Below are 21,509 nucleotides of genomic sequence, written 5' to 3' on the forward strand. Positions count from 1 at the left end.
AAACCTGATAAGACTAATGACTGTAGAAAAACTTGAAACAAAGAAAAGAATCAACTCTCATAACAAATCAGGCCCAGATGGTTTTATATGTGTGTGAATTTTTTGTTTCTCTTCTAATCAAAACTTAAAGGAGAATCCCACTTTATACAAACTGTTCCAGAGCATGGAAAAAAAGTAGAAAACTACTCAAATCACTTTATAAGGCTAGTATAACCCTGATACAATAATTAGACAAAGAAAGTATAAGAAAAAAATATTATTTATGGATAAAGATACAAAAATCCTAAATGAAATATTAGCAAATGGAATCTGGTGTACTACTTAAACTCTATCAGAGGAACTACCAATATCTATCAGAGGAACAGAAGTGTTTGATAAACTTCACAATAAAATTCACAAAAACTCTTAGGTAACAAGGGATAGAAAGGAATTTCTTTAACTTATGAAAAAGGATATCTAACAGACGCTGAGACAAATATCATACTGAAAAGTTAGAACCTTTCCTGTTGAGGTCAGGAAGAAGACAAGCATGTCTACTCCTATGACCGCTATTATATTAGAAGCCCTTGACATAAGACAAGAAAAAGAAATGAAATGGGGTGCCTGGGTGGCTCAGTTGGTTGAGCATCTGACTTCGACCCAGATCATGATCTCACACTCATGGGTTCCAGCCCTGCATTGGACTCTGTGCTAACAGCTCAGAGCCTGGAGCCTTGCTTCGGATTCTGTGTTTCCCTCTCTCTCTGCCCCTCCCCCACTCGCTCCTGCACGTGCACTCTCTCTCTCTCAAAAATAAACATAATAATAATAATAAAAAGTAATGAAGTATAAAAATTGATGAGACATGATTTTCAGAAGATATGATCATTTACCTAGACAGTCCAAGAGAATCAACTGACAAAAAGGATAACTAAAAAGAGAATTCAGCAACATGATCAGATATAAAAGATAAAATCAGTAACATTCATATATACTAGTAGTAACAAATTAGAAATTGTAATAGAAAAATATTCCATTCACAAAAGTTTTAAAAAACCTATAAAATATCTAAAATGAATGTAATGAGAAGATTATACAAAGTCATTTTTATACTATAACTTCACTGAACAAACTAGATTAAAAAATGTTTCTTTTAATGTTTATTTATTTTTGAGAGAGAAACAGCATGAACAGGCGAGAGGCAGAGAGAGAGAGAGGGAGACACAGAATCCGAAGCAGACTCCAGGCTCCCAGCTATTAGCACAGAGCCTGACGTGAGGCTTGAATCCACGAACTGCAAGATAATGACCTGAGCCGAAGTCGGACCCTCAACTGACTGAGCCACCCAGGCGCCCCATGAACAAACTGGATTTTAAAACAAAGACTGCCACAAGAGATGAAGAAGGCCAGAGGGTAGGGAGATATTTTTGCTTTTGGAGAGAGGACAGAGACAGGCGGGGAGAGTACAGGCAAAGCACTCCCCCAGAAAGCAGCTGGAGGGAAAGAGAGTGGAAACACCCACAAGAGACTGAATGAGAAAGGTAGAAAGGGAGAAAGGAGAAGGGAAAGAAAGGAGAGGGCTTAAATATCAACAAGACTCTACAAACAGGGGAGTGCAGAGTCTGAAACTCTACAGCTTGATACGTGGTGGAGCTCTGGTGGGAAGGGTGAATCCCCAGGAGCAGATGGTGAGGTCTGAGGGTCCTTGGGTCACATAGGGAGAGGCGGTTCCCTGCTGGGAGGACATTGGTAAAGGCTGTAGAGCCTCCCCACAGGCAAAGGTCCCAGTGGACCCCAGAGAACAGCTACATTAGCTGGTGTTGGAACAAGGACGTTAAGGGTGAAGCCTAGCACTGGATGTGTGTTGTGATTTACCATAATCCCTGAAATGCTGCTGCTACATGATTGCATAAACTTTCTGCGGCGGGCTGGCACCCGGCTGCAGTCTCTGGGCATCTGCAGCAGCACAGTCACACAAACGTACCATTGCTGGGTGAGAACCTCCTCCAGAGGGTCTCAGCGGGTCAAAGCTGCAGGGCCCTCAGTAGTGAGGGGTTTGGAAACACAGCCCCACCTGAGATAAAACTCATGAGGGAGGTATCACCTGGCAGGCTGACAGCTTAGTTATGGACTTTGTAGAAGTCGGAAGGGGACAGAAGCTGGAGGCAAAGGTGGGGTGCTTGACTGCCCCTTGGTGAGAGCACAGAGTCCTAATACTAGAGACTGGGTAGCTGGGTGACACCAATTTCACCCCTCCCACACATGCACATACATGCGTACATACGCCACAACGATGCACCCAAGTAAACTAAGCAGTGCCATCTAGTGGAGAACGGAGCCATTACACCAAGCCCCAGACGACTGGGCCAACTGTGCGCTTGAGGAACACCGCAAGTTTCTCCGCCTGCTTAGTTTACAGACTATAAAGTGCTTCACAGCTTGACTTCTAGGGGAAACTAGTTATCACTTCAATTGTATTTCATTCTGTTTGCTGGCCCATCTATTCACTTTTTTTCTTTTTCTTTTCATATTCTTGAATACAGAGGAAAAAATTTATTTTTATTTTCCATTCTTATAAAAAAGATTTTTCTTTAATTTTATTCTATATATTTTTTACTTTTTTGTAAATTTTTTAAATTCTATTTTATTTTCATCATTTCATTTTACTCTATTGTATTCACTTCTTTAATTTTCAAATGTTTTCCTTTTTTTTTTCTTTTCTTTCCCTTTTTCTTCCATTCTATCAAGGTTCTTTCAACAACCAGACCAAAACACACCTAAATGTCCTTTGACATTTTAGTGTTGTTTTTAATTTTTAATTTTTAATTAATTAATTTGTTTGTATTAATTATTCCTTCAAAATGATTAAACAAGGGGCACCTAGGTTGCGCAGTCGGTTAAGCGTCCGGCTTCAGCCAGGTCACGATCTCGCGGTCCGTGAGTTCGAGCCCCGCGTCAGGCTCTGGGCTGATGGCTCAGAGCCTGGAGCCTGTTTCCGATTCTATGTCTCCCTCTCTCTGCCCCTCCCCTGTTCATGCTCTGTCTCTCTCTGTCCCAAAAATAAATAAACGTTGAAAAAAAAAATTTAAAAAAACAAAAAAACAAAACAAAATGATTAAACAAAGGAATTCACCACAAAAGAAAGAACAGGAAGAAATGACAACCAGGGACTTAACCAACACAGATACAAGCAAGATGTCTGAGCCAGAATTTAGAATCATGATAATAAGAATACTAGCTGGGGTTGAAAAAAGCGTAGAATCCCTTTCTGTGGAGATTAAAAAAAAGGAAAATCTAGTCAGGACGAAATTAAAAATGATATAACTGAGATGCAATCTTGAATGGATGCCCCAGCGGCAACGATGGATAAGCAGACCAATGAATCAGCGATATAGAGGCCAAACTTACGGAGAATGATGAAGCAGAAAAAAAGAGGGAAACTAAGGCAAAAGAGCATGATAAAAGAATTAGAGAACTCAGTGACTCATTAAAAAGGAATAACCTCTGAATCATAGGGGTCTCAGAAGATGAAGAGAGAGAAATTGGGGTAGAAAGGTTATGTGAACAAATCATAGCAGAAAACTTTCCTAACCTGGGGAAAGACACAGAAATCAAAGTCCAGGAAGCACAGAGAACTCCCACTAAATTCAACAAAAACCAACCATCAACAAGTCATATCATAGTCAAATTCACAAAATACTCAGGTAAGGAAAGAATTATGAAAGCAGCAAGGGAAAAGAGGTCCTTAACCTACAAGGGAAGACAGATCAGGTTCACAGCAGACCTATCCACAGAAACTTGGCAGGCCAGAAAGGAGTGGCAGGATATATTCAATGTGCTGAATCAGAAAAATATGCAGCCAAGAATTCTCTATCCAGCAAGGCTGTCATTCAAAATAGAAAGACAGACAGTTTCCCAAACAAAAACTAAAGGAGTTTGTGACTAAACCAGCCCTGCAAGAAATTTTAAGGAGGACTCTCTGAGGGGAGAAAAGATGAAACAAAACAAAACAGACCCAAAACAACAAAGACCAGAGAGCACCACCAGAAACTCCCAACACTACAGGCAAAACAATGGCAATAAATTCATATCTTCCAGTACTCACTCTAAATGTCAATGACCAAACACTCCAATCAAAAGACACAGGGTAATAGAATGGATAAGAAAATAAGATCCATCTATATGCTGTTTACAAGAGAACCATTTTAGACCTAAAGACACCTTTAGATTGGGGCGCCTGGGTGGCGCAGTCGGTTAAGCGTCCGACTTCAGCCAGGTCACGATCTCGCGGTCCGTGAGTTCGAGCCCCGCGTCGGGCTCTGGGCTGATGGCTCAGAGCCTGGAGCCTGTTTCCGATCCTGTGTCTCCCTCTCTCTCTGCCCCTCCCCCGTTCACGCTGTCTCTCTCTGTCCCAAAAATAAAAATAAAAAATAAAAAAAACGTTGAAGAAAAAAAAAGACACCTTTAGATTGAAAGTAAGGGGATGGAGAAATATCTATCATACTAATGTTCACCAAAAGAAAGCCAGAGTAGCCATAATTATAAAAGACAATCTAGATTTTAAAATAAAGACTGTAACAAGAGATGAAGAAGGGCATTATATCATAATTAAGGGGTCTATCCATCAAGAAGATCTAACAGGGGCGCCTGGGTGGCGCAGTCAGTTAGGCGTCCGACTTCAACCAGGTCACGATCTCGCGGTCCGTGAGTTCGAGCCCCGCATCAGGCTCTGGGCTGATGGCTCAGAGCCTGGAGCCTGTTTCCGATTCTGTGTCTCCCTCTCTCTCTGCCCCTCCCCCGTTCATGCTCTGTCTCTCTCTGTCCCAAAAATAAATAAACGTTGAAAAAAAAATGTTTAAAAAAAAAAAAGAAGATCTAACAATTGTAAACATTTATGCTCCAAATGTGAAAACACCCAAATATATAAATCCATTAATCACAAACATACAGAAATTCATTGATAATAATACCATAATAGTAGGGGACTTCAACACCCCACTCACAGCAATGGGCAGATATCTAAATAGAAACTCAAAAAGGAAACAATGGCTTTGAAGGACACACTGGACTGGATGCACTTAACATATATATTCAGAACACTTCATCTTAAAGCAGCAGAATACACATATCTTCTCGAGTGCAAATGGAACATTCTCCAAAATAGACCACTGGGACACAAATCAGCCCTCAACAGGTACAAAAATATTAAGATCATACCATGCATATTTTCAGACCACAATGCTATGAAACAAAATCAACCACAAGAAAAAAATTGGAAAGACAACAAAAACTTGGAGACTAAAGAACATACTAAGGAATCAATGGGCTAACCAAGAAGTTAAAGAGGAAATTAAAAAGTACATGGAAGCCAATGAAAATAATACCACCATAGTCCAAAACCTCCAGAATGCAGCAAAGGCAGTCATACGAGGGAAGTATATAGCAATCCAGGCCTTCCTAAAGAAGGAAGAAAGGTCTCAGATACACAACCTAACCTTACACCTTAAAGAACTGGAAAAAGAACAGCAAATAAAACCCCAAGTCAGCAGAAGATGGGAAGTAATAAGGATTAGAGCAGAAATGAATGCTATCGAAATAAAAAAACCAGTAGAACATATCAATGAAACCAGGAGCTAGTTCTTTGAAATAATTAAAAAAATTGATAAACCCCTAGCCAGTTTGATCAAAAAGAAAAAGGAAAGGACCCAAATAAATAAAATCAAGAATGAAAGAGGAGAGATCACAACCAACACTGCAGAAATAAAAACAATAATAAGAGAATATTATGAGCAATTATATGCCAATAAATTGGACAATCTGGAAGAAATGGACAAATTCCTAGAAACATATAAACTACCAAAACTGAAACAGGAAGAAATAGAAAATTTGAACAGACCCATAACCAGTAAAGAAATCAAATTAGTAATCAAAAACCTCCCAAAACACAAGAGTACAGGGCTGGATGGCTTTCCAGAGGAATTCTACCATTTAAGAAGACTATTAATCTTCTATAGTCAATAGTATAAGTTAGTAAATAGTAAAAGAATACTATTTTTTGAAGCTGTTCCAAAAAAACAGAAATGGAAGGAAAACTCCCAAACTCATTCTATAAAGCTAACATTACCTTGACTCCAAAACCAGACAAAGACACTACTAAAAAGGAGAACTACAGACCAATTTCCCTGATGAACATGCATGCAAAAATCCTCAACAAGATATTAGCCAACCGGATCCAACAATACATTAAACAAATTATTCATCAAGCAGGATTTATACCTGGGATGCAGGGCTGGTTCAATATCTATAAAACAATCAATGTGATACATCACATCAATAAAAAAAGGACAAGAACCATACGATCCTCTCAATAGATGCAGAGAAAGCATTTGACAAAATACAGCATCCTTTCTTGACAAAATACCTCAAGATCATAAAGGCCATATTATGAACGATCCAATGCTAATATCATCCTCAATGGGGAAAAACTGAGAGCTTTCCCCCTAAGGTCAGAAACACGACAGGTATGTCCACTCTCACCACTGTTATTCAACATGCTATAGGAAATCCTAGCCTCAGGAATAAGACAACACAAGGAAATAAAAGGCATCCAAATCAGCAAGGAGGAAGTCAAACTTTCACTCTTTGCAGACAACATGATACTCTATATGGGAAACAAAAGAGTCCACCAAAAAACTGCTAGAACTGATCTATGATTTCAGCAAAGTCTCAGTATATAAAATCAATGCACAGAAATTGGTTGCATTCCTATACACCAATAATGAAGCAACAGAAAGAGAAATCAAGGAATCGACACCATTTACAATTGCACACAAACCCATAAATACCTAGGAATAAACCTAACCAAAAGAGGTGAAAAATCTATATACACTGAAAACTATAGAAAGCTTATGAAAGAAATTGAAGAAGACACAAAAAATGGAAAAATATTCCATGCTCCTGGATAGGAAGAACAAATATTGTTAAGAGGTCAATACTACCCAAAGCAATCTACATATTCAATGCAATCCCTATCAAAATAACACCAGCATTTTTCACAGAGCTAGAACAAGCAACCCTAAAATGTGTATGGAACCAGAAAAAGACCCAAAATAGTCAACGCAATCCTGAAAACCAAAGGTGGAGGCATCACAATCACGGACATTGAGCTGTATTACAAAGCTGTAATCATCAAGACAGTATGGTATTGGCACAAAAACAGGCCATAGATCAATGGAACAGAATAGAGAACCCAGAAATAGACCCACAAACATATGACTAACTAATCTTTGACAAAGAAGGAAAGAATATCCAATGGAATAAAGAGTCTCTTCAGCAAGTGGTGCTGGGGAAACTGGACAACGACATGCAAAAGAATGAGCCTGGACCACTTTCTTACACGATACACAAAAATAAACTCAAAATGGATGAAAGACCTCAATGTAAGACAGGAAGACATCAAAATCCTCAAGGAGAAAGCAGGCAAAAACCTCTTTGATCTTGGCCGCAGCAACTTCTTACTCAACACGTCTCTGGAGGCAAGGGAAACAAAAGCAAAAATGAACTATTGGGACCTCATTAAAATAAAAAGCTTCTGCACAGCGAAGGAAACAATCAGCAAAACTAAAAGGCAACTGACAGAATGGGAGAAGATATTTGCAAATGACCTATCAGATAAAGGGTTAGTATCCAAAATCTATAACAAACTTCTCAAACTCAACACCCAAAGAACAAATAATCCAGTGAAGAAATGGGCATAAGACATGAATTCACACTTCTCCAAAGAAGACATCCAGATGGCCAACTGCACATGAAAAAATGCTCAACATCACTCATCATAAGGGAAATAAAAATTAAAGCTACAGTGAGATACCACCTCATACCAGTCAGAATGGATAAAATTAACAACTCAGGCAACAACAGATGTTGGTGAGGATACAGAGAAAGAGGATCTCTTTTGCACTGCTGGTAGGAAAGCAAACTGGTGCAGCCACTCTGGAAAACAATATGGAGCTTCCTCAAAAAATTAAAAATAGAACTACCCTATGACCCAGCAACTGCACTATTAGGTATTTATCCAAAGGATACAGGTGTGTTTATAGCAATGTTTGTTTTATAAACCAATGTTTATAGCAGCACTATTGATAATAGCCAAAGTATGGAAAGAACCCAAATGTCCATCAATGGATGAATGGACAAATAAGATGTGGTGTATATATATATACATGTACATACATACATACAATGGAGTATTACTCGGCAATCAAAAGAATGAAATCTTGCCATTTGTAACTATGTGGATGGAACTAGAGTGTATTATGTTAAGTTAAATTAGTCAGAGAAAGAAAAATATCATATGACTTCATTCATATGAGGACTTTAAGATACAAAACAGATGAACATAAGGGAAGGGAAGTAAAAATAATATAAAAACAAGGAGGGGGAGCAAAACATAAGAGACTCTTAAATACAAAGAATAAACTGAGGGCTGCTGGAGGGGTTGTAGGTGGGGGGATGGGCTAAATGGGTAAGGGGCATTAAGGAAGACACTTGTTGGGATGAACACTGGGTGTGATACAGATAGGGGTGAGCACTGGGTGTGAGCACAAAGGGGATGAATCACTGGAATCTACTTTTGAAATCATTATTGCACTATATGCTAACTTAGATGTAAACAAACAAATAAACAAATAAATAAATAAATAAAATTATTAAAAAAATAAATAAAGGTCACATTCCTGGGTGGGGGGGGAAGAAAGAAACAAAACAGATGAACATATGGGAAGGGGAGAAAAAAGAGAAGAGAGGGAAACAACCACAAGACACTCTTAATGATAGAGAATAAACTATGGGTTGATGGAGGGAGGTCAGTGGGAGATGGGCTAGATGGATGATGGATACTAAGGAAGGTATTTGTGATGAGCACTAGGTGTTGTATGTAAGTGATGAATCACTGAATTCTACTCCTGAAACCAATATTGCACTGTATGTTAACTAAAATTAAAAACAAAACAAAACAAAAAACTTCACTGAAGAATTCTTAACTGAATACAGATATGTATTATTTACATATAAATAGTATACTTATATAGTACATATTACATATAAAATTTATATTATAAATTTTTGTAAATTATGGGGCATCTAGGTGGCTCAGTTGGTTGAGCATCCGACTTAAGCTCAGGTCATGATCTTGCCGTTCCGGACTTAGAGCCCCGCATCGGGCTCTGTGCTGACAGCTCAGGGCCTGAAGCCTGTTTCAGATTCTGTTTCTCCCTCTCTCTCTGCCCCTCCCCCACCTGCACTCTGTCTTTATCTCAAAAGTAAACATTAAAAAATTTTTTTAATAAAAATTTTTTATAAATTATGTATTTCTATAAACTTTCAGAGAGCAAATAAACCCTCACCCAAGTAAAACATAAGCAATATAGTCTCAAAGTCAGATCAGAGTTTTTCAAGCCAATGAAAAACTTGGAGTTTGACAAGCCAATTTTAAAATTCAAATAGAAAAATAAGTGCATAAAAAGGCCAACATTTTTCTTTTTTAAAAGTGTAAAAGGAAAGGGGTGCCTGGTTGACTCAGTTGGTTAAGCATCCGACTCTTGATTTGGGCTCAGATCATGATCTCTTGTCGCGGGATCAAGCCCCATGTTAGGCTCCACATTGACAGCATGGAGCCTGCTTAGGATTCTCTGTCCCTCTCTCTCTGCCACTCTCTCCCCACCTCAATAAAATAAAATAAACATTTTAAAAAATTAAAAAGGATTCTCTCTGCCCCTCCACCACTCACACGTGTGTGTGCTCTCTCTCAAACTAAATAAACATTAAAAAAAAGAATAAAGGAAGAATTACTTTCTTTTTTTTTCTTTTTTTTATTTTTATTTATATATGAAATTTATTGTCAAATTGGTTTCCATACAACACCCAGTGCTCATCCCAAAAGGTGCCCTCCTCAATACCCATCACCCACCCTCTCCTCCCTCCCACCCCCCATCAACCCTTAGTTTGTTCTCAGTTCTCAACAGTCTCTTATGCTTTGGCTCTCTCCCACTCTAACCTCTTTTTTTTTTTTTTTCCTTCCCCTCCCCCATGGGTTCCTGTTAAGTTTCTCAGGATCCACATAAGAGTGAAACCATATGGTATCTGTCTTTCTCTGTATGGCTTATTTCACTTAGCATCACACTCTCCAGTTCCATCCACGTTGCTACAAAAGGCCATATTTCATTTTTTCTCATTGCCACGTAGTATTCCATTGTGTATATAAACCACAATTTCTTTATCCATTCATCAGTTGATGGACATTTAGGCTCTTTCCATAATTTGGCTATTGTTGAGAGTGCTGCTATGAACATTGGGGTACAAGTGCCCCTATGCATCAGTACTCCTGTGTCCCTTGGAAGAATTACTTTCAAAGTATAAAAATATTTTTATTTTATAAAGCTAGCTATCAAAATAGTTTGGAATTGGCTTTGAAAATTATCAATACTCAATTTCAGAATAAAGTCCAGAAACAACACTGTATATGTGGGAACCCAGGGATTGACAGAGGAGGCTCCACAAATCAGTGGAGAAAAGGTGGTATATTCAATAAAAAACACTGGCAAAATGGGCTGTTTATTTGAAAAAATAAATTTAGATCCATACCTCATACCATTCATGAAGTAAATTACACATTAAATAAAGGAGTATTACAAAAAAGTACGTGGGACTTTGGAAGACCTTTTAAGATCAGACACACTAAACAATAGCTCTAAAAAAAATCAATAAATTTGGATCATAATTTTTAAATTCTGCATTTCAAAAGGCACATTATAAAAGTTAGGACACGGGGCGCCTGGGTGGCGCAGTCGGTTAAGCGTCCGACTTCAGCCAGGTCACGATCTCCCGGTCCGTGAGTTCGAGCCCCGCGTCGGGCTCTGTGCTGACAGTTCAGAGCCTGGAGCCTGTTTCCGATTCTGTGTCTCCCTCTCTCTCTGCCCCTCGCCCGTTCATGCTCTGTCTCTCTCTGTCCCAAAAATAAATAAACGTTGGAAAAAAAATTTTTTTTTAAATTAAAAAATAAAATAAAATAAAATAAAAGTTAAGACACAAGACAAAAAATATACATAGCATATTAGGTTGACCTGTGTAAAACTGTGATCTCATGTGGTTCAACCTGGTACTAAGAGCCACCTCTCGATTTTCCCCTTGCCCCTCTCCATGCTCTTTCCCCTCCCAGCTGACTGTGGTGAGATCCAGCAGGGCGACCTTGGATGCCTCGTATTGAAGACAGCTGAATCTCTGCCGCGTGCATCTCTGAACAACTGCATGGAACTGAGCCGCTAATGACCTGGAATCAACTTCTAATCTCTGCGCCACTATATTTTTGGAGTTTAGTTATTATCACAGCTTAACTAGCCCTAATTATCACAAATAAACGTAAATTAAAATAAAAATAAAGAACTCCTACGATCCAAAAGACAAAGACCAACAACCCAATAGAAAAATAAGCAAAGGATACAAACAGGGAATTCCTAGAAGAGGGAATACAAAGTCTTAAAGAGTTAGGAAAAGATGCTCAACCTAGTTAGTAACCAGGAAAATAAAACAAAGGGGAGGAAATTCCCGAAGAAAAATTTGAGGACATTTCCCAGAACTGAAAATCAAGTTTTAAAAAAAATTTTTTTTATTGAAAGTGCTCACTAATGCCTAACATACGGAAAAGACAGAGCAAACAAACTGGGTACAAAATAGATGACACAGTCACTTGGGATAACTGGGGAGAGGGACTTTTACAAAAGTATTGTCAGGGTAAAGGAGAGCAGCTAGGCATGATAAAGCATCTCCCACTGGCAACCACAGAAAGCTATCACTGTTCCTACGTCCTACCTACTTCCTATGTGAGAATGGCAAGGGGGGTGGAGTAGTTACTGGAACTTGGAAAGATCGGAGGCTTTGGGAAAGGCCTAGCTGTCACTGCCAACTCATGATACCACAAAGAGGCCACTGGAGGAATAAAGGCTCTGCCCTCTGATCTCCTGCCGATGCCACTCACTGGTTACACCTAACCAGAAGCCAGGGGCAAGGTAGTACATTGATGCAGTCCACAAAGGCCAGCTTCTTGCGGCTGAGAACAGGATGGAAAAGGGCAGAGAGTATATTTGCATCCTCAAACCAAGAATATCAATCCAATTTATCAAGAAGCATAATTGTGAAATTTCCTAACAGCCGGGATAAAGAAAGGATCCTGTAAGTTTGCAGAGACAAAGAACTGGGAATCAGAAAGGTATTGGACTCTCTAAAGCAAACACTGAAAGCTAGAAGATGATGAGCAAGCCTTTAAAATTCTGAGGGGAAATCAATAAACCCCTACACAAGCTATCAAATGAGCACTGACAGTAGGATAAAGACATTTTAAGAAAAACCAAGTCTTAAAAGATGTCCCTCTCATATGCCCTTTCCCAAGAACGGAGCTAAAGCTCTTACAACTCTAGGGGGCGGGCACCATTCATACAGTATAACATTTAAATGGCATCCCAGAAGCACAGCTATCTGATAAGTGATGTCTTCAAGCATGGGACAACACAGTAGTCCTGCTGAGGAAGCTATTGGAAGATGTACATCAAGAAATGGGGCTCTGGAAAGAGGGGCTCCAACTCAGGAGGCAGGTGAGAGGATTTCCCAGGAGAACGGATGAGATGAGTCCCTAGGACACATGTTCCCTAGACCATTTGCCTGGTGTAGGGAGCAAGGTGCTTATATTGGAGCTGGAAGATGGAAAGGCAGGTCATAAAAACAAACAAACAAACAAACAAACAAACCAAAGCATGACAGCTTGATTACCTCACGTATTTGTATTGGGAAGAGTTTTTCCATTTTGAGAGATTCTGAATAGGTAATAGGTATATAGAAAGGCTTATACTAAAACAAAAGCAATTGTGAATTCCAGGAAAAATATAATTATAAAATGGAAATGTAATCATAACATGCCATGTGGCTCAGCTCTGAAGAACTTTTACGTAGCTATAATAGTGTGTGTACGGAGTATGGATTTATGTGTATGTTGTACTGATAAGGGATGTAAAAGAACCTAAATACTCTTCTTCCGTGCCAGGAAGCCCACCATTAATGTCAAAATAGAAATATAAAGAAATAGCAGTATTAAAAAGACTATTTAGAAAGAGAGAGGTAAATATCCAAACAAAAAAGCTGAAAGAATTGAAAACATGTACCTCGGGAATACAGGAATCCTAGTGAAGACAACTAGGGCAGGTGTTGCTTTAAAGACATTATTTTTAGTTATATAACTCATTATTTCATTTTTAAAAGTGTAAACAAATAAGTTTGATAAAAATAAGTATTAAAAAAAAAACAAATAAGATCCAGTGTTTCAGGAAGACGGGGAAGAAAACCACTGTTTATATTTAGTGTTGTATGGTAAAAATCCACCATGTTAAAAGCATCTCAGAAAACTGAGCTTACTGGCAGAGGAAAAAATGGGTAGAGCTCCTCATGCTGTGTTGGATGAAATAGTAGAAAGTAATTTTAGACAGAGGGCCGATGTATTAGTATATGAAATCACACAACACTTACGGTTTTAGCAAGTGCTTTGATTCCTGTTTTTATCTCTTTCCTTTTCTTGGAAAACAGTTTAACCTCCTTTCTGATGGCCTGAAATGGAACAAGTATATCTCTTAGATAGGCAAGAGAAATGATAGTTATATAACAGATAGGTAGACGCATACATACATAGGTACATAGATACATAGATAGCACTTCTCTAGAAATAAACAAAAAATAAAGACTAGTGATACAACATGTACATGAAATAACACCACTGCGATGCCTTGCTTAAGTCAACTGCTACTACGTAAGTGGCCATCGAAGTAACTTGCAACTGATGTCATTTATAAGGCCATCGGAAAGAATAAGTAGTAAAAAAATTAAATAGAGAATAGTTGACAAAGGAAACCAGTCTGCTATTTTATGGGGAACTTGAATGGGACTAATAAGCTAGATCCAGGCACAAGCTACCTTCCTGCACATCTGAAGCTACCAAGTCCTTTCTCCTGTTTCTGGACCACCCTTTTTCTTTAAATCAACTTTGCAGTGTCCCTCAACATTCACTCCAACACGAGGTATCTGATTATTCTTCAGTTTGGCTTCCCTAGACATTTTGATTCTGTTCCACATTGCTTCAAGAACACTTCTTAAAGCTCAAAATAACCTAATCTAAAAGATTGGGCTAGTTTAGGGTGTTTGCTTTCAGGAAAGTTACACTTGTATGGTGCAATGCTCTGCCTGGTAGTACCTACTAAGCATCTACTACTATCTACTAGTATCTACTAATATCTACTTCCTAACTTTCCAGCGGGTTTTCATAGGAAGCTAGTCTATTTGGCACATTATTTCAAACCTCTTCCATGTTTTATAAATACCTCTTGGCTTTTTTGTTGTATCCAGGGAATTTCCTTTGAATTATCAACTTGGGTTAATTCCTCTTGTGATGAATCAATGCTTAACTTTGTATCTTCATTTATCTTAGAAGAAGACAGATATTTCTTAAAATTAAAATTCTTCTCCCACCCTACTTCATATGATTGCTTTGGATCCCTCTGCACTTATTGCATTTTTTTTAAAGAATACCAAAAAATTTTCCTGCCCGAGATGTAATGTTTTATTAATTTAATTCCTACCAGTCTGTCCTTACAATAGCCACACTTTTCACTGAGAAAGCAGAAATGATCAGACAAGTCACACATTCACATCCCTCTTTGCCTCCTTCCTATAATTGTAGATCACATGCTCTGCCTATCACGCCCTGCCCAGCCATTTGTACTTAGGATCTCAATCTTTTCCTCCTTCTTTACACTTAAGAGGTCTTTACACTTAAAAAAAAATCCCACTGAGGGGCGCCTGGGTGGCTCAGTTGGTTAAGTGTCTGACTTCGACTCAGGTCATGATCTCATGGCCTGTGGGTTCAAGCTCTATATTGGACTCTGTGCTGACAGCTCAGAGCCTGGAGACTGCTTCAGATTCTGTGTCTCTCTCTGCTCCTCCCCCACTTGCACTCTGTCTCTCCCTCTCTCTCTCTCTCTCTCAAAAATAAATAAACATTAAATTAAAAAAAAATTCCATTGCCCTTCTGCACAATCCATTTCTCCTTTTAACTAAATCTTTCCCAACAAATCTTTCCCAAACACACTTTAATATATCTTGTCCTAGGAAAGCTATTATCCATGGACTACCACATTCCTCTTTAGGTACCACCCCCTTTCTCTGCTCCCTTTTGCAATAGAGTCTCTAGAAAGATTTTGCCATGTTACATTCTCCTGGCCCTACTAGATAGAACCTCACTGGCTGCCACTTCTTTGCATCCCTGAACTCTTCTCCTGGATCTGTAGAAGTTGCTCTATCCTGGTCTCCTTCTGTTGCTCACCATCCCCCCTTCCACAGTAACCTTACCTATTTTTATGGCTTTAAACTCTTTGCATTTGCCCTTGACTCTCAAATCAACATCTTCAATCCTGGCCTCTCCCCAGAACTCAAAGTTCATCTATCCAACAGTCTACGTAGTATCTCCTCTTGAATGCCCAGCAGGCTTGAATACTCAAGCTCGGCATGGGTAACCGATTTTGGAATACCTTCTTTCTCCCCACAGCAGCTCTCCTCTCCAACTTCCTCATCACTGTGAATGGTACCATATTCTACAAAGTTGTTTAAGTAAAAAACCTAGGAGTCATCCTAGAGTCCTTTCTCTTCCTGCCCCTCTATGTCCAATCTCTCAGTGAGTTCTGTCAACTTTACCCCCAAAATGTAACTGGAATCTATCACTTCCTCTCCGTAACATTCCTCCTCCTCCATTGTTACCTGGACCTTTACCATAGCCTAATAAATCTCCCTGTTTCCATTCTTGTCCTGTACAGGAACCATTCTCCACATAGTGGCAAGTAATCATTTTTTAAAAATGTAAATAAGATCTTGTAAATCCTCTGCTCACAACTCTTTAATAGGTTCTCATTACATGTAACATAAAATCCAAATTCCACCTGGCTTACAAAGCCCTACGTTATGTGGTCTTTTTTTACTTCTACAATCTCATCTCCTTCCACTCTCTCCCTTGTTCACTTCAATTGCACAAACCTTTTTTTAGGGCCTCAAACATGCTGAGGTCTTTCCCCTTCTGCCCTATTCTTGCCCTCCTGACCCCACCTTTGTACCCTCTTTTAATTCAGATCTCAGCTTACATGTCTGCTCCTTAGAGAGGTGACTCCAGCCAAATATTAGCATTTTTATTCACTAAATAGGTCTTGTTACTATCTAATATTTTCTTATTTGAGCACTTATCTCTCCCTGCTCACACCCAACTCTTAATTAGAATGTAAACTCCATGAATACAGAAAATGTTACTGTCTTGTTCATACTTATATCCCCCACAGCCTGGCACTTTGTAGGCACTCCATAAATATTTAAGTGATTGAATGGAAGAATGTTGTTCTCTGGCTAGACACTTCCAGAATAAAGTATGTAACATAAAAGTAAAGAGAGACTGGTTTGATCAAGCACTAGAATTAGGGGTAAGATTTGTTTCACAGGAAAGCCCAGATCTCGTATTATGGTTTAAATAAAATCTGAGATGTAATATTTGCTTTGAGAATATTGCTTTGAGAAAGGCTGAATATTTTGTCTCAGATGTAGCTAATGGTCTTTCTGAAAATCATGGGGTACCTGGATAAAGGGAAATATTATTAAATATCTGCTGAAGGAAAACCACAAACTGAAAACTGATATCTGATTTAGAAAGGAAGAGACAGTGGGTGGGTAGAAGGCACAGAAGGAAGGGGAGAAAGAGGGAGAGAGAGAGGAAAGGAAGGAGGGAGGGAGGGAGGAAAGAGGGACAAAGACTGTATTGGAACTCAACTGTGTGTTCAGATGTTGATCCCAAATTCAAGGACTCTCTTTTTAATATACTTAAATAATCATTCTCCTCATCCATGGTGTTGCTCAGGGAAATTAAAAGTTTCTGGCAATATTCAAGAATTTCACTGGCTAAGTTTCCTCCAAACCGCCTATAATAATAATAAAAAAAAAAAAAGAAAAGAAACTGGCTACAAAAATCACAGTTTTAAAAAGTTACATTCAGCAGCATTATTTCCAGATACCTCATCATTTCTACACAAAGAAATATGGCGGCCAATTCTTCACAGTGCCCTGTAGTTATTAGGGCTCTACTTAGAGGAGAGCACCTTCATGTGCTCCAGGACATGACAAAGCTTCTTGACCTCTCTGAGGTGACCTCTCCTCACACTGTCCATGTACCCTTACCCTACATACCCTCTGCCCCCACCCACCTTGGCCACTGCACAGAAGAGCCACTGCTCCGGTGGAGCCTTAGAATGTACTAGGCATTCCGCTGCCTCATGTACATAATTACATTGTCCTATTTAGTCCTCATAGCCCCCACCTGTCATTGAAGAAAGCATTACTTCCACTCAGTATATCAGGGCATCTCAAACTTTAGGCATATCAGCATCGCCTGGATGAGAGTTTGTTAAAAACAGATGATTCCATTTCAGAGGTATGACACAGAAAGTCTGGGGGAGGACCAAATATAAGCATTTCTAACAAACTTACAGTTGCTGCAGACCCCACCTTGAGTAACAATGTTGCAGACAATTTAGAGAGGGTGTTATTATGTGTCTGAGGTCAAAGTTAGTAAGTCCTGGACCAAGGTTTCCAACTCAACTTTGAGTCAGAGGTCCACGTGATTACCCATGAATGGAAATGCCCTTCCTTCTATCAAGAGGTCTCCAGCACTTGTTTGCTGTTGCCTGAAATGCTGTTTGTTCACTTAGTGTAAAGGGTATATTAGGACTTATATATGAGTTACAAGTTAGTATCTTATTCAGATGCCATGCATAGACTGGGCCTGATGATGCAGTGTTCAAACGAGTCTTTGAAATAAGTGACTACCAAAATTGTTATGATATAAAATCTCCATTTACCTGTATTTAACATTTACAAATATTTAACATTTTCACAATGTCACTGGGAAAAGGCCATGTTTTGCTACTGTTTTAATCACGGGGGCGCCGTAAGATATTATTTTTGTGGAAATAAATTGCACATTGACTAGTGATATCCATTGACAGATCAACCAAGGCAACATATAAAGTCTAGGCTGTCACTTCCAGGTTCTCTATCCCCTGGTCATCATCTATATGCTTGAGTAGTCTTTTATTTGGAACTTTAATTTTAATCTAAGCAAAGTCCAAATTAATATTGTCTAAACTAAGTCTAACTAGAGAACTATATCTACATGTGTGTAAACACACATACATATCTATGTCAGGTTTTTAAGGGATGAATAGTTTTTAAAATTATCTACTCTTGAGGATTAACCCCATTCCTTGTACTCCTCCAACGGGTGTTGTGAATGGGAGGACTGATCATCTCATATGTACTAACTATGTCTCGTTATTTTTTGTGTTTTGATGCTTTGACATGTGGGGCTTTGCCCCTTCAGTACTAGCCAGTTGCTACAGATAGGAAACCAGTCACCCTGGAGCCACCTTTAAAATGCAAACAAACCAATCCAGAACCCACACCTCCAACTCAGGGCTACTATTTCCCTGCCCTAATCACCTCTGGGCCAAGTACCAGAAAACCAGGGCCAGCCACCATGCCCCAGAAGCTGCTAAAATTATCCACACTAGCCAAACTGGCCTGCTCCTCCCCATGGAAACCAAAATAGGTTTGGTTTGTTGCCCATGTTTCCTTTGTTCCCTCTGCCTCCTGACCCACCCAGGGGCTTCCCCATGTGGCCCCACCACAGAGTTGGCAAACCTCCTCCTCTTGGGATCTGTGGGTATAATAATCTTTCCAATGGCAGTTGTCTCCTGTTATGGTGGCCTTGCTACACATAAATAATAACAAAATATTTATTTTCAACACTATACCATATGAAGTTGCTTTTAGATACTGTACATACCTCCATCTGAGGTAAACAAGGGTGCCATCATTTCTCCCATTCACTAGAATGTTTTTTCCATCCATTGAAATTCTCACTGATTGAATCCCATGCCCCTGGTGAGAATGACTCCGACTTCGAGCAAACGTTTCCTCAATAGTTTTAGGAACAAAGTGCAAAAATTACAAATGCAATTCCACCACGTAGTTTTTCTAAGGGGGTCACACGCACTTTCGCTCATGAGTAAATCTGTTTCTATTTGTTAACAGCGTTTTATTTGGCATGGAAGTAGCCTGTTAGTAATACATAGTACTGAAAATCCCTGGTTCAAAACCCGTTCACCAATACTGATTTATTTTTCTCATTTGTGTGGAATGGAAGGAGAGGGATTGTTATCACCAATTTCCAATAGGAAAACCAGACACACAGAAGCAAATTGCTGAAAGCTACAAAGTTAGGGGAGGGGACTTGAGCAAGCAGAAATGGCATTCAGGTGCCTTCAAGAGTCAGGTAGGTTTCATTTACGTGTGCTGAGTGGTTGAGGGAGGGTAAGAGGCACTGTGAAGAGTGGAGGGTGACCTGCCCCACATGGAGGAGGCTAAACCAGTTCAAGTAGAACCCAAACAAAACACAGCACTGATTTGGTGCAGAGGGCAACAGTTTAAGCTCCTTGACTGAAAACTGGGATTTATGTGTCATGCTGGTTCTCAACCATGATTTTTTTAAAGAAAATTTTAACTGTTTGAATATATGTTTTATATATTTATATAATTATATTTTATATATTTAAAGAAAATTTCAACTGTTTGAATAGGCAATATACATATGCTGAGTGGTATAAAAACTGGGATTTATGTGTCACGCTGGTTCTCAACCATGATTTTTTTAAAGAAAATTTTAACTGTTTAATAGGCAATATATTCAAAGGTTTCAAAATTGAAAAACAATGCTGTGAAATCTCCTTTCTGTCTCCATTCCCCAACCACCACTTCCCAAAGCCAATCAGTATAATTAATACCTTTAATATCCTTTCAGATGTCTTTTAGAACATATGAGCAAATTTTTATGCAATCGTAATTTTTAACATAAACTGGAGCATAATACATTATATCATGCACCTTGCTTTTCCTTCGTGACCATAGATCTTGAGGTTCCTTCCACATTGTGGCGTAAAGATTTTCTCACTCTGCATAGTATTTCACGTTTTCCTTATGTATCATTTATACACCATGATTTATCCAGTCCTCTGTTGATTGTTATTAGGTTGCTTTTACACACAGTGCTGCCGTGAATAACTTCATGTGTGAGGTGCTTTGCACAGAATCACCCAGAAGAACTTTGATGTCTTGCCATGTCATGCCACCATCAACTATAGCATGTTAAAAATCACCTGAGGGACATGTGGGTGGCCCCGTTGGTTAAGCATGTGACTCTTGATTTCAGCTCAGGTCATGATCTCACGGTTTGTGATTGGAGTCCTGCGTCAGGCTCTGTGCTCTGACAGTGTGGAGGCTGCTTGGGATTCTCTCTCTACCCCTCCCCTGCACGTGTACTCTCTCTCTCTCTCAAAATTAATAAATAAATTTTAAATCACTCGAATAAGAGACAATATAGCAAAGTTTGCAAATTGGCCACTTCAACATAATCTCTAAAGGATTCAAAACTTTCCCTGTACAATAATAGTATCACTTTTGTCCAGTTGCATTCCAAATATGCTTTCTTACACAGATGAACGAGAAGAGCAGGATGTGCACACCAGGGCCCGGTTTAGCTGTGGACCCGCAGGACTGTGACATGTAGGTGGCTGCAAGGCTTCAGGTGTGTGGGGTGGAACCCTGGGTAAGAATCACTGACCTCATCGAAGTAGACTGACAACCAGGACAACGTGGTCTCAAAACCTAGAAAAGGACCCTGCACATTTTTGGAAGAATAAACTATTTGCACTTTCCCAATGGAAATCAGAAAATGGCAGCAGTATTGGTAATGTTGAGGTTGGTCTGCAAGGGATGAGGGAGAACTCTCCCTTCTGCTCTCTCAGGATCACTTGAATAGTTGGGTGGGGGGCAGCAGCAACCAGCCCAGAGTCACTCCGGGCCAGGGAGATAGGGGTAATAATCCCTAGGTTTCCATGGCAATTCACTATTTCCAAAGCATTTTTGCATATACTCTCTCACCGGCTCTCATCAGAATCACAGAGGATAAGGGCATGGAAGGGTTCCCTAATTTTACAGATGAGCATCTGAAGCTCAGTGAACGTCAGTGACTCTCCTGGACACACAACTAAGTGGTGACAGAGCTGGGCAGCAGCTCATCTACAGTGTCCGGGTCCCATGCTCATTTTGTGCAGGTCTCAGTCTACTGGTTGGTGTTTCCTCCCCTGGAGACTCAAACCCTCAGCATATAAAAACACCAGTAAAATGTTAGAGCCAGCACTACAACCAGTGGTGAATAAGTTATGAGTTAATTGACCTAAGAAAGAAGTTCAATTCCTTCCCTGAGGGCTTTTGTTCCTTATATGAGATCAAGATAAACATCCCCAAGATTTAAAAAAAAAAAAAAAAAAAAAAAAAAAAAAAAAAAAAAA

General features: G+C 39.3%; 1 protein-coding gene across 3 annotated transcripts in view; it reads right to left on the reverse strand.

Moving 5' to 3' along the window:
* The window catches only part of CFAP43 (cilia and flagella associated protein 43), a 128,702-nt gene that overhangs the window by 51,567 nt on the left and 55,626 nt on the right, over positions 1–21,509 (reverse strand). For all 3 annotated transcript variants that reach the window (XM_040486358.1, XM_040486359.1, XM_040486357.1), the window contains exons 16-19: positions 18,947–19,077; positions 16,877–17,024; positions 14,394–14,495; positions 13,549–13,626 (exon numbers count right to left, since the gene is read on the reverse strand). In XM_040486358.1, coding sequence (XP_040342292.1) covers positions 13,549–13,626; positions 14,394–14,495; positions 16,877–17,024; positions 18,947–19,077 — 459 coding nt within the window. The remainder of the gene's footprint in view (positions 1–13,548; positions 13,627–14,393; positions 14,496–16,876; positions 17,025–18,946; positions 19,078–21,509) is intronic.

This window comes from Herpailurus yagouaroundi, unplaced genomic scaffold, assembly GCF_014898765.1.
Source record: "Herpailurus yagouaroundi ecotype Mexico unplaced genomic scaffold, PumYag 163, whole genome shotgun sequence".
Lineage (NCBI taxonomy): Eukaryota > Metazoa > Chordata > Mammalia > Carnivora > Felidae > Herpailurus > Herpailurus yagouaroundi.